The following is a 14426-nucleotide window of genomic DNA, read 5'->3' on the forward strand; positions in this document are numbered from 1 at the left end:
ACACGGCTTCGCTTTTATCTGCAATTTGTATGCGAATGTACAGCTCCCAGGCCAATGACCATGAACTGGGCTAGCACCAAGGCCTTGGCCAGGCTAGGCTAGCACTATTCTTTTGTAGGCTAATGTGAGGGTTAACGCTGCTGTGTGCCAAGGGGGATAAGTTTGTTTACACGTTGAGTGATCGCTTTCTTGTTTGTATCGTCACGTCGACTGCTACGACGTGCTCAGGGGGCCACGGAGCGGCTCAGCGGTCAATGAGTAGCCAAATAAATTGCATTAGGAAATCGATGTGCTTATTGACAGATTATATTAGATCTATCTATTGTTGCGTAGCATCGCTTTTACATTGCAACCATCGGATCAATTCCGTGCATTTTAACTCTTTAAAGTTGACGAGTGTTCATTCAGCTTCCAAATGGAAATCCAGTTTTCGAAAGGGACTGTCATTCTGTCGATCTGCTTCATCTGTGTCTCCTATTTGTTTTACACGTATTCCGAAGATCAAGATTTGCCTGATGAAAGATATGTGATCGATTCATGGACAAAACTGGTTAATCTGCCCCCTAATCAGTTCAAGCGGCTTGCTGTTGGGTAGGCTAAGTAATTATAGATTCTAAGTAATACGTTGGTCCTTGGCTTGTTTGGGAGTGTATATCAGACCGGGTAACGGGAACAAAGTCACAAAGTATACAGACCCGGTAGGGGAACTCTTTTGTGATTTCGGAGCGTTTCAGCGCCCTCTTGGCTCAGGGTAGACCTAGGTTCTTCTAGATCTAGGCAGACAGACATAAATCTTTCATCTAGTTTCGCGGGTAACCTAGATTCTAGATTCTAGATCTAAATGAAGATTGCGGATGTCGTTTCGATGGACGATGGTTTGTCCTCCGTTTCGGAATTGGAGGAATCACAATCCGAAGAAAAGAACAAGTTACAATGTCATAATTTCAATCGAGCAGTCTCTCTCTCTCTCTCTCTCTCTCTCTCTCTCTCTCTCTCTCTCTCTCTCTCTCTCTCTCTCTCTCTCTCTCTCGACTTTTTTTTTTTTTCCCACCCCTGTGACCGGCCGCCTCGCATTCTCTTTTTCTTTGTTTGTCTCTGTATTTCTTTGTCCCCACCTATTTCCCACTCTATCTTTCTCTCGTTCCCTCCTGCCAACTGGGGCATGTCATACATTTTGCTAGCACCCCCCCCCCCCTCTCTCTCTCTCTCTCTCTCTCTCTCTCTCTCTCTCTCTCTCTCTCTCTCTCACACACACACACACACACACACACACACACACACACACACACACACACACACACACACACACACACACAAAAGATTTCTACCGGGTCTGAGGTCTGAAACTTCCCGAAATCACAAAAGAGTTCCCCTACCGGGTCTGTATACTTCGTGACTTTGTTGCCGGTTACCGGGTCAAACACTTCGTTTAATAATATACACTACTATTTTTATAATTATAAATTTACCTAGAGTCCAGCACACAAAGGAAACGGTTCTCCATGTCATCTGATTCTGCAGTTTTTTGGCGTCAGTGTCTTGTGTTTTAGGCTATGTCGGCCCTTGAGATCTGACTCGTTAAGTCACGCGCTCGATTCCCATCAGGACCAGACATTCATTATCATTGTCCTTTGGAAAGGCACTGAACAAATTTTCCTCACTTCACCCAGGTGGGAATGGGCATCCAGCAATGGATTTTGAATGAAAAATCTTGCAAGTTTAGAGCTGCAACCTCTCATAGAGCTTTTGATACTTTTACTGCTCCACAAACCCTTAAGTCTGAGTAATCTCTCAACTGGAAGTCACAACACTGAAGGCTCGTGGGTGTAGAGTTGGAATTCACGGTTGAATGCAGCTCTGTAACTCCTTGCTCCAAACAAAAGATTATATTTTCAACTCTTATATAATCATATGTGCAGCTGTATGTTTTAGTTTTCAAATTGTTACTGTAAACCTGTAATCACTAGATATTACTGTATTAATGAGAGAGTAATTACCAGAGGTGCTAATAATGATACATACATGATGTACCTAAAATACCTTTTTATAATGTCCTGGCTGCCCATATAAGTATTGGGCGCTATCTGTCGATTTGTGCGATCCATCGATCGCGCAGCGATTTTGGTTGATCGAGGAAACGCGTGACAATCCATTAATTGTTGTGCATTCTGTTGATCAGCGGATCGCACAGTATAGTGCTTTTTGTTGATCCATGAAATATATACTTACTGCGCATTCTGTCGATAAACTATGATGATGAAGTGAATAAAAAAAAAGAAAATTGGTTTACTGAGCAACTGTTAGTCTTGCAGCGTCCTGTTGTTTTGCTTCCAAGAAGAATTGTGTGTTGAATTTAAAGTGTTGACAGTTGAGTGAGGCAGTTAAATTGACACGATGTTAAATCAAGCACCTGCACGCAGTATTTGGACGGATGTTATTGGCTGAGTACAGTGGAACTCAAATTTAACGAGCTCGGATTCAAAGAGATAGACAGATTCCCCGGGTTTTATTTCTTCTTTAAAATCAATAAAATTTTAAGTAACCTGATTCAACGAGCACTTAAATCAGCGAGCTCGGATTCAACAAGGTTGCTTCCAGGGTGAACAGCCCCCGCAGACGTGGCTTCGCTAATTTTTCTCCCAGAACCATTATTCACTTAGCCGATTGCATGCGACCAATCAGCGGCTTTTTAAAATACCAACACATGTGTTGTTGGCATGCGCACATGTCTACTCTGGCGTGTGTCGGGGTCAGATGGGCGGCCTGCACACGTGTGGCTGTTTGCGTGTCGGGGAAGGGGGGGGGGGGTCACTAGCGGTCCGGGCGTTGAACGTCTCATATATATATGTATACAAACGCGTCACAGTCTTTTTTTCCCCTTGGCAACTGATCATTATTACAATAATAAGCTAGTTTTGACGTAGATCTACGTTAAGAATTGTGCGCTGGTCTATGGAATCAAAAGTTGTCGTATGCTAGGCTCTACACAGCAACATAACTTTTTGGTAAACAATCGAGATGACACAGAGGCGTGTGTATTTGAATGAATCGGCCTTTTTTTATTTTTACACAGCTCAAAATATGCAGGCATTTCAGGCACTACTTGTGACTTCTCTTGTACATTACTTGTTCAGTGCTTGTAATTATCTACACAAAACCTCGTGTTTGCTATAACGAACACTCGGATTCAACGAGATTTTAGGTCAGGCCCGGCGACTTCGTTGAATCCGAGTTCCGCTGTACTTCACGTGCTATTCCAAATACGGTCAAGATTTAATGGCTTGTGATAAATTGTTGTTGATCAACAGAATGCGCAACAATCATGTCAAACTTTTCTTTTGTCAGTTACACAGACGCTGGATTTTTAGACAATATCTGCGCTTCTTTCTCCATTATCACCGTGAACTGCTCCATATTGAATAAGTGTTCGGGTGATACTCACCGACCTATAACCCTGATTTCAACTTCCGTTATTGCGATGTAGTAAGGTATTGTAACCCTGATTTCCTGTTACTTCCATTCAGTTTCGGTTTGACTTTAGAGAGTGAAACTAAATTACATTCTGGACGACAACAAAACATAACAATACTCAGGGGTAAGATCTATAGAATGCGCAACAAAATGGATCGACAAAAAGCGCTGCGCGATCCGCTGATCAACAGAATGCACAACAATCAATGGATTGTCGCGCGTTTCCTCGATCAACCAAATGGGCTGCGCCATCAATGGATCTCGCAAATCAACAGATCGCCCCCAACCGAAGCATCACTCAAAATTGGTCAAAATCAAACAAAAATTGGTTGCTGAGAAAACTTGCCTCAAACTTGTTCATAATTTAGTGGACAGACTATAGATGTTTCTTTTTTGTCTCGTGTTCTTTGAAGGGTTTCATTTGATTTTGTAGTCCTGTTAATGTTTGTGGCAAAGAGTGCAGTGTCATCTGCAACTTGAGTCTATAATATGTATTCCCTGTTTTTGCTCATTTGTCATCTGTTTATCCAATGTCCCATGATGCCTTTTGTAAAGTAAACTGTAATTAGGAAACATTCTGGTTTTCCCGATTCAAGCTATCCAATTGTTGTCCACTAATAGGTCCTAAAGAGATTTACTCAGATGAATTAGTCTTGGATGAAAGTTCATTTCTTGCAGTTTGCCATCATCATTTGATGGTTTACCCAAGAATCAAATCTGGACTCCAGAAAAATATCACTGATTTAAATTGATGCTTCATTCTGTTTATGCTGAGCTTTCATTTGAATTTGTAAGGCTTTGCTTGTGAGTTCTTTTTTGCCTACCTTCTCATAAAAGGTCCTTCTGAAGACTCTGTTGCCTTTTATAGCCAACTTGCGAACTTGCTATGCACTGCTCATAGCTAGCTTGCTTTGCACTGCTCATAGCTAGCTAGATAACTGAGACTTAGTCTTCTCATATTTCTGCTGAAGTGCAGGGGTGTCCCTGCTGCATTGCACAAGCAGCTCTTGTTTACCCTCTTGTGAAGTAGGAATACTTACGCTGCTAAAAAGTTTTCAACTTTTTCAGGATGTTTCATGTAAATGAACAATTATTAATGAAAGACAATAAAGTTTAGTAGAGGTGGGTAGAGATGAAAGTTCTGTTTGTGTACAAATGCTTTATGACCGATATCTGAAGTGTGAAATAGTGGTTGAGGAAGTATGTGCATGCATTGAATATGTTCATACGATCATAGACCTATTTGACCCTTTACGCATATGTGTGTTTAAAGAGCAAACAGAAATATCTTTTAAAAATGTTTATAGAGGAAGCCGTTTTTGTTATGACATGCACAGTCAATAGACTTGACAATAGGAAGCATTCCTTTTTAAAATATTATAAGGTCATTTTTGTAATTACATTATATGTGAAGTATGTCTCCCGGCTACTTGAGGGTAGTTTTTGGAAAACATGCACAATGAAAAATACTAGTCTTAACCGGTTTAAAGGAATACTTTTTTTCTGCGTTCGTGTAACTAATGAAGGTTTTTAGAGTTTGCTTATAGTGAGCTTTGTTGATAGGGTTTTGCTCCCCTCTAAACATTGTTATAATAAATTAAGGGTATGCTTTAAAACATTCTCCTGAACTCCATCTATTGCAACTGACACACAAAAGATGTTTCACTGCTTGAAATAAGTCCTGAATATTTTTTGATAACTTTTTCACTTCCACAGCATCAACTCTAACATCGATGTCATTGTCTCGGGCACAGAGCTTTTAAATACTCTTCATATCTCTCCTGCTAAGCGAAAAGATCATGCCACCATCAACAACATCGGGCAGCTGCAAGAAGCGTTTGCCTACTTCTTTGCTAAAGGTGGTGCTGCTGAACGTCCATTTACAGATAAGGCGGAGTATCAAAGGATCATTCAAGCAGCCGAAACTTTAGGTCATGTTGAGGTGAAGTATGAATTGCAATGCTTGAATATATATAGCCTGGAATAATTTTTGCTTGACCTTACATAAAATTGTTTATTGTATTATATTGTTGTAGGGTTTTTTTTCTCCTTTTATTTCTGACAAAAAATTGTTCTAGGTTTTGTGAGTAAGACAAGATACCCCCCGGGGCAGTGCCACTGACTGTCTTTAAGGCTATTCCCAAAGGGGGGACATTTCTCATTCAAGCACAGTAAATTTGTAAATGGGCTGATTCATCATGTCACACTCATAACTGTGCCTGATCTACAACAGGGAACTGCTGCTTTTTCTTTCTTAATCCTTACTTTTGTCATTTCCTCTACTTCTTTTGTATGTTTGTCACACTCTTGTGACCCGCTTTTTCCGGGGTGCCTTAATAGTCAAAGCAGACCTTGTGCTGTCGAAGCTAGAGAGGTGAGCAGAGTAAGTCTGATTCCCTGTAAAGACTTCTCTGTTGAAACCCACCCCTTGGCGCTCATATGACCTTATGCAGTTGCGAGCGCCCTCTACTAAGACTAAGAGTAAGACAAGAAGCTAGTTTGTAGATCAATGGTATTGGTGCTCTGGGCTTCGAGAATGCTTCTGGGATGAGGTTACTCAGACTGCAAGAACAACATCGCAATGTGGTTTTGTGACTTCAAATAAATAGATGCAGTGGCTCTGTGGAGAAAGGTCCTTTATCTAATTATTAACAAAAACTTGATGGACAGAACAAGCTATTTATGACTGTCCCCTCATTTGATACTCAAATATATGTCCTTTGACACTGACCACCTATTTTGTCTTTTGGCTTTAGATTTTTCCTAGTAATTTTCATCCACTTTTTAAAAAAATGAAGATGTTTAAAGATCTATTGTTCCTTCCAATGCTGTCTACCTGTCATATTTTGTATTTGTTATTTCTACATTTGTATGTATGGTCATACAGTCGAACTTCGTTATGGCAAAGTTGATGTTTCAGGTTCCTGAATATTTATTTCTTTACGTTAAAATCAATTTTTAATGTTGTTTCAGCACTACATTGGAGGGAATGCTGGTCTTATGGCATATACAGCGTCTAACCTTTTTCCAGACTTGAAAGTAAGTGGATCGAATACGTTTTTTAGTTTTTGTAGTTTTCTTTGACTTTTGTAGGTTTTCATAACACTTTAATTGCTCTATGATTGGGTTCAAAGTTGTTCTGTGTCACCAGGCACCATCCCATCTTGACATAATCTGTTATTATGATATTAAATAGTTTGTTGTGCAAGCCTAGTTAACTTCAAAGACACAAATCCCCTTAGTGTGGCAGTGCGAGGTGTAGATGGATAGGTTCTGCCGTTGAAAATGTAGAACTATAAAATTGTGCTCAATTGTTTATGTTTTCTCGAAGTGTCTTTATGTGTCTGTATTTTTCAAAATCAGTCTTCAAATATCAGAATGAAGAGGTCATAATTCTTCTTCTTTCTCTTGGAAGATCCTGTTTGCTGGACCTGTGGGCCCCTTACTGGAGAGCTTGATGCCCAAGACCCTTGAGATCCCATCTTCATGCAAAATTGCCAGAGATGAAGTCCACCTAATCATGGAGTATAAAGTTGGAGAGAAATGGGGGGATGCTGAAGCATCTGTTGCTACCAGATTCATAGCCACCTATGATGAATCTAATTCGAAAAGTTTGATGTTGGAGCCTTTTTTTGAAAGCCTGAAAGCTTTCAAGCCAGATTTAATTCTTTTATCAGGTACTTAGTATTTTAATGAACTCTTAGATTTGATCTAAGGTAATAACATTTTTGTAAAGCATTAAAGGTCAATTAACTCTTTTGGCAGTAAACATGGCATATGGCGTGCCAACGCAGCTGGTCCCCGAGCGGAAAACACAGTTTATGCCGTGCTCACACCTGACACACTGATAGTCTTAATTTTGAGCTACTCTGACGCTGTTAAAGAGGGAGAATGACACTATAAATTATTCCTAGAGAGTTTCGTTTTCATTTTTCACATAGTTTGCAAACATAAGCCATGTTCAAATGAACCCCTACCTAATTTCTGATGTTCAGTTGTTTCTTTTTATAAAAAAAAAACAGAACAGCACGGACACCTAATACAAATACGCAGTATATTCTCTACGAATTACAAGAACAGGAAGACTGAGGGAAAAAAATAGACAGAAGAGATAGATACCATTAACTGAGATCCACTTTGATTGACTTGACTGATTCAAACAATGTCACTGAAGATGAAGCTGCTGGGTGACTTGTTGAGGAGGCACCTCAATTTGATGACAAGTTGTTACCTCCACTCACAGGAGAATCGAGTTGTGAAAACAGATCTGATATGATTCATTGATTGTAATCAAATTATTCTGACACCTTATTCACTTTTGAGTATTTTGGTGCTTAATACATATTTGCATGTGTTATGGGTTTTTATAAAGTAATTTTTAGTCACATGACCACTATTTGTTAAAGAAATGGCCAAGTAGTCTCTCACTCAGAGGAAGTTCCGTGGGGAAACTAACTGCTGCCCAAAGAATTGAGTCTAATCTTTATATCTGGCATGAGAAATATTTTACTTCTTTCTTGTGATTTGCACGGTACAATGAGAGTGGAAGAAATGTTGGTTTTGTTGTCAAACATTTTAAGGGAATGTAATTTTGTTTTAAAATGTATGAAATGTATGAATTGTTTGTTTTCTCAATGGCTGATATATTTGTAATTTATCAATAGATCAGACCTGATGAATCATTTTGGAAGACATGCTTGTAGTATGCTGCCCTCAAATCTTGATTTTCTCTATTGTCTCATGAATTTTTATTTTACCAAGAATTTAGAAAGATTTGAAATATTTGCATGCTCTAAAAACTTTTATTTTTGTATCTCAGGTTTGAATATTTTGGATGGTCAGACTCCAGAGTTCTTTCAGCAACGTTTAGAGAAATTAATCACTTTGTCTAAAGAAGTTCCTTCAACGACACCTATTCACCTTGAGCTTGCCAGCATGGCGAACAAGAACTTTGTGAAAGAAATTGTCGAAAAGGTATTTATATGTTTGTGTGAAGCTTCTTTACAACATTATATGAATTTGTACTCTTCGCATAGGTCTTGCTGTAAAATTTGAAGTATAGAGAAGTTAAGTATTGATTTATTTAAGAATTCCTCTTTATGTTACAAAGGGATTTGCAAATTAGCTTCAAAATCACGTTAGTCTGTGAACAGAACCTGTCAACAAATTTGGCGAAGCAAGTTAATTGAATGTACATGTACTTTTTTTTCTTGCTTTGTTCTCAATATTTTTAGTCGAAGTTCTGTTGTATATGTGAAATTTTTTAATATACTTTCAAGATTCTTATTTTTATTCTTTTATACGAAGGGCCAGTCTTAAGACAAATGTGTATTGTGTGTGCTTTGATTTGATGTTTCTATTTATGTCTTTTATCTCTGATTGGTTGTTTTCTTCAATGTATTTATTTTCATAATCTAACAGCTGTCTGAGCTTTTGTCCGTTGTTCCAGTTTCATGGTAAAGGTTCTGATGGTGTTTGATAGTGCATCAAATGAAGGATTTTTTTTGCATGTCTGGTATTGGTTTTTGGTAGATATTTATTAGGTCGCTATTAGGTGCGTTGCAGTCAGCATGCAAGGAGATGATGTATTAGTGGGGCATTGATAATGGCAGTGTGGATTGGGTGAGTTTGTTTTCAGGTTTTGTGCTGACTTTATGAGCCGTATGATTTTTTTACTATTGTGTAGTTGACTCTTCAAAATATTTTCTTATAGCTTGGAAATGCTGAGACTTTTGTTTTTGCAGAATATTGTCTGTTAAAATGTGCAATACCTTACACCACAATTTGGTTTCTGTAGACATTTATCTATAAATGTATTCCAACTGCTTTTCTGGAAAATGGTGACCAGTCTCATCTCTCAAATGTCTTTATCTGTCCTTATTGTTGATAGTTCTAGTGTGGGGGAAGCATGTTGTGGTGTAGACTGACTCCCTGTTTTGCTGTGTCCTCTCATGTGTTTGTTTGTCTCATCAGTATAGCTGTCTGTTCAGCAAGGATTGTGATGGGCTGTTTGTAAGGCCTACTTCTCCAATTTTGCCAATTTGTGTTGTACATACAGCTTTGCAATGTGTGGGCATTGGCATGCACAGGAATAAAAAGTGTGACAGCTTGAACTTGAAGAGTGTGAAAATTTTTAATTTGAATATACAATTATAAATAAAGACATGCTACTGGGGGGGGGGGGGGAGGGTTTAGCTCAATGTTTTTTACAGCAGGTGGTTGGATGTGCCACTGGCAGGTCCTACTTCTTTACTTTCCCCTGTTGCTTCTGTCTGTTTTTCCCCTTTACTCAAACAAATGAATGATTTCTTACACTATGTGTGTTATTTGCTATGAGTTTTAAAAGTTTTTCTTTAAACTACAAAAATGGAAAGCAGACAGTCTGTTTCATTCATAAGGAAGGCTATACAAGACTGCTCTCACTATGAGAATGAATGATTCATCACTGTACCAAAAGAGGGATACACTTAATCTATTGGGATGTAATTAGGTCCAGTATTGACTGTTGTTTCAAGCTGCCCAAGAATTTATCTTGAACATTTTTCCTTTATACTTATGTGGTATCTATCACTTAATTTTTGGGGTAAAAATATTATATTACTAAAAAAAATTTAACCACATTCGTAATATTTTGGCCAATTTACTTTATTTTTGAGTGCAGTACTTCAAAAAAGCAACTTTGTTCTAATCAAAATTAAAATCATAACAGGCATCTCAAGACTGAAAGACTTCTAGACTTGAGACGGTTGTAGCACACAGTGAATGAAAGATCTCACAAATAATTTAGCGTGGAGCATCTGTAAAGACATTAGTGCATAGAGCTGGGTCTTATAGCAAAACTGGCCTTGATATCTATCTGGAATTTGTCTTTTCTTGTTTATCAGGGTTTTTTTCTGGGTTTTTTATCAGGAGGGTTGAGGGGAGAGGGTGACATTTTTCATGTGCTAATAGGCTCACAGCTATGAAAATGTACTGTAGTTGTCATTGTTGAGTTTTATATATACATTTTTCATATGCTTATTTGTTTATGGATTCATATCAGAAAGATTTCACTATTTGTCAATCTGATGGTCCTTAAGAGGAAGATTTCACTCCATCCATGTGACCCGAGAGAGTACAGCTTAGTTGTGTCTCTGAATATGATAATGATTCTGTCTCTGAATATGATAATGAAAGAAATATTTGTGAGAAGAAACGTCAAAGATTATAACAAGTTTAAATTTGGGTCCCCTTGCCTCCCTTCTTTATGGGTCTGTAGTCCCTATGTTTACCTAGTGAGATCAGGAGATTGGTAATGGTGTTGTCCACCCATTACAGTAATATACCAAAACATAAAAACAACAAGAAAAAAACTTGTTCTAGAGAAAATGTTTCTTAGAATGATTGACATATTTCGATTGTGAAAATAATCCACTTATCATTGTATATTACTGTAATTCAAATTGAATCATGAATGTCAAAAAAAATCTTTTCACTTGCATGACTGTCTTAACTCTTATCCTGCGTCTGTGCTGAGATGCGAATCTTATCAGCAACCATTTACGTCAGATGTTCTGGGCAGGCCGCCGGGGTCACTCAGTGTGTACTGTTGGTGTACAGCGCGCGCGCCAGGAAATGTGTGTTTTCGCCCTGGATACTGCGGGAGTGTGTTAATCGATTATGAAAATAACGCTCTATCTTTCATAGCTTTCTATTTATAAAGTGTTACAAACACTTGAATAACCCCCTCTTATAAGCTGATAAGACATTACGAGTAGTTATGCCAATTCAAATAACCTTTCTAGATGCTCTTGTTGTTATGAATGACCTGAGATTCGAAAGAGGATAATATAGGTCAATTTCCTAATGTTTTGCGCACAAATTGTTCTTTGTACCTGCACAATGGTATTCAAAACTATCAAACAAACTTATTTTTTATCAGATAGTATCATTTCATACAAAATCAAGCTCATTTGAAAGATTTTTTATGGAAAAATGGAAGTCTTGTTTCCTGACTATCCTTTCGAGCTTCTCATGTCTAAGTGGGTCAATTTCTTCTATAACTTCATTGGACGAACATCTAGAGCTACCAACTTGGCGTTGTTTTGAATGAGACGTATGCCTCGATTACAAACCAACGCAGGTGGTTCTAGAAGAAGGCCACAAATGCACACAAACTCAAGCAGACTGACGCACACACACTTGACCTGTGTGAATGGGGATCCGACGCGGGACCCGAATTTCACTTGAGATGATGCTCGGCGCACGTACGCTGAGCCAGGGGCCAGACTTACGCGGGACCGGAACGCAGGCGAGGTGGCGAAATAGGCTTATCGGCCGACGTAAACCCGTCCCTCGAAGGACGAGAGTTAATGTACAGCAAGATAATGAAGCTGCGTAGTTTGAACAGTTATAGGACTTTGGTTTATATTGTTTAAGGATTCAAAATGTGTTTTGCTGTTAACTTTGTTACAATCTAAGCCTGGTGTATTTTTTCTTTTCTCGCTTTTATGATACTTTCCTGAGCCTTTTCCAAGTTTAGTGCACTTAGATGTTTGAAGTGTGGTGTGGGTTACATTTTCTTGGTATGATAACGAATGCAGGGGAAGCTTTGTTGTTGTTGACGATGCCAAGGAGCAGTGATAAGTGGATTATTTTCACAATCGAAATATTTCAATCATTTTAAGAAACATTTTCTCAAGAACAAGTTTTTTTCTTGTTGTTTTTATGTTTTGCGTATTACTGTAATGGGGGGGGACAAGTTTTCAAATTGAATCATGAATGTCAAAATAATCTTTTCTCTTGCATGACTGTCTTAATGTACAGCAAGTGTCCTCGATGTGTGTTGCTGTTAAATTGTTACAATTACCTTTAATTTTAATTCAAAAATTGAATGTGCAGTGATTGAAGACTTTCTTTATTATATTGTTGTTGGTCTGAAAAGTTTCAGCTTTTGCCCCTTGGTTGAATGCCATGAGGTGGTTTGTGTAGGTCTTCTCCACTTGTTGTGTTCTTGCCATCTTGACTCACTGGAAGAAAAGTTTTGATTTTGTCGAGCGCTGGGCAACAGGAGAATTATGATTTTTTTACTGTCTCATATGGGTAGTCACACAACAAATACTTATGGCAATTTTCTTGTGGTTGAAGCTGTGCTCATTGCCTGCTCTGTTCTGTTCTTTAGAGATGGATTTTATTGTGACAACTTTGTTTTAAGATATTGATAAGAGAACCCACCCCACCCCCGGAACCAGTGTGATACTGTGTTAGGACCCTCAAATTGCTTTGTCATGATCTTGAGTTTTCTCCTGGCATAATCCTACTTGAATAGGCAACAAATTTTATTTTGTGAATGACTGGGAAATGGCAGGGTCCCTTCATGTGAGATATGTTCACTAATTTAATGCCCAGAGAAGTAAAAATGGTGAAAAATTATTCTCTTTTAATATTGCTGTGTGCACGACTTTCCCTTTTTTCCTTTGTGCTAATAAATTATACAATGCTTTGAGCCTGTTGAGACCATCGTGATACATCAATAGAATAAATGGATGTATTTCTTGATGTCAACAATAGGTACATTGAATAATGGTTAAGACATGCACTGTTATGAGTTCCTCTGTCCCTACAGATTATTTCTCAGATTAATAGTTGTTTCTTTTGTTTTTCTTAGAGAATGAAAGACTTAATGGTATTTCTCTAATCTAAGGATTTTCGTATGCTCAGAGCCAATGTGCAATGGGTACAGTGTAATTTTTCAGACTCTCTGGATCTCTTTGTGCTTGAAATTTTACTTTTGAAACAGTGAGTTCTTTGATTGATTAATAAGGAGTGGGTGAAAGATTCTCAGAAGTGTGTTTGTCATGTATAAAGATGGTCATTTCTGTAATGTTCAGGATTGAAAGAAAAAGTCAGTTGTTTTGTTGACTTCTAAAGCTGCACAGTTCATCAATTTTTATGTTCTCCTGTTATTTAACCCCAATTTTATTTTTCTCTTTTTTTCAAACTTTTCAGGTTGTCCCAAATGTGGACTCCCTGGGCCTCAATGAGCAAGAACTGGTGTTCTCTTCAAAAGCTTTGAATGGGCCTCACTCAGACCACCTGGATGGAGACAGTGGTCAACCAGACATCCACAAGATATCAGATATTATGTTATGGATGCTGAAAAGTTACGGTCGTTCACCTAAGTCTCCTACAGCCAGGCTGACAAGAGTACATTTTCATTCCCTCACCTTCCACATAGTGGCGGTAGCAGAGGGTACATGGTCCAATGTGGATGAGGCAGCTGCTGCTGGTGCACAGGTAGCTGGGCTCCAGGCCTGCGATGTAGCTCAACTCCAAAGTGATATTGTTGAGCTAAAGATACCTCGCAAATTCCACCTGTACTCTGGTGATGTGGAAAGAGAGTTGGATCCTCGCAGTCCTGTCATGCAGTGGCAGAAAGATGGGTACATGTTTGTGTTTAGTCCTGTGTTAGTGTGTAAAAGACCTGTGAAAACTGTTGGTTTGGGAGATGCGATATCTGCCACTGGCCTGGTGTACTCTCAGTTCTCAAAATGAGTGGCAGTCTCCCGTGCTTGATGCTGATATTATTCAACTGTTTCCCTTTTGAGCCAGCCGGTATTGAATTAACAAAGTAGCATTGTAGAGTGAAAACTGAGCTTTATTTCACAAACTCTGGTATATGCTTTTTAGAATTTATTATTGCCTTGAAATTTGATTATATTCTTCTTATTGTTATCATTATTATTATTATTATTATATTTATTATTATTATTATATTTATTATTATTATTATTATTATTTATTATTATTATTATTATCTGGGCAGGCACCTTATCAAAGGTTTTTGGCCCTTGAAATCTGATAGAATACCAAGATACTTTAAAGCAATATCATCTCTATAGTAGTTTAACTATTATGCTTGAAGGAGGGAATTAGAACAAGGTGCAGTGTTCGACATGGATCCACTGCTCATTGAT

At 38.3% G+C, this 14426-nt stretch overlaps 1 protein-coding gene across 1 annotated transcript; it reads left to right on the forward strand.

Annotated features, from left to right (window-relative positions):
• Positions 1–127: 127 nt before the first annotated feature.
• On the forward strand, positions 128–14195 carry LOC101849925 (ADP-dependent glucokinase). The gene is made up of 6 exons (XM_005098056.3): positions 128–591; positions 5188–5413; positions 6445–6510; positions 6887–7148; positions 8291–8445; positions 13459–14195. Exons 1-6 carry the CDS (start codon positions 416–418, stop codon positions 14002–14004), a joined length of 1431 nt encoding a protein of 476 aa, XP_005098113.1. The 5' UTR covers positions 128–415; the 3' UTR covers positions 14005–14195.
• The last annotated feature ends 231 nt before the right edge of the window (positions 14196–14426 follow it).

The sequence above is a fragment of the Aplysia californica genome, unplaced genomic scaffold, assembly GCF_000002075.1.
Source record: "Aplysia californica isolate F4 #8 unplaced genomic scaffold, AplCal3.0 scaffold00171, whole genome shotgun sequence".
NCBI classification, from domain to species: domain Eukaryota; kingdom Metazoa; phylum Mollusca; class Gastropoda; order Aplysiida; family Aplysiidae; genus Aplysia; species Aplysia californica.

What these genes read in the sequence shown, in the direction of transcription:
- LOC101849925 (XM_005098056.3), top strand. Translation starts at nt 416, where the DNA reads ATGGAAATCCAGTTTTCGAAAGGGACTGTCATTCTGTCGATCTGCTTC. An exon ending in AAACTTTAGGTCATGTTGAG is followed by an intron (nt 5,414 to 6,444) that starts GTGAAGTATGAA and finishes ATGTTGTTTCAG; the next exon opens with CACTACATTGGAGGGAATGC. An exon ending in AGATTTAATTCTTTTATCAG is followed by an intron (nt 7,149 to 8,290) that starts GTACTTAGTATT and finishes TTTGTATCTCAG; the next exon opens with GTTTGAATATTTTGGATGGT.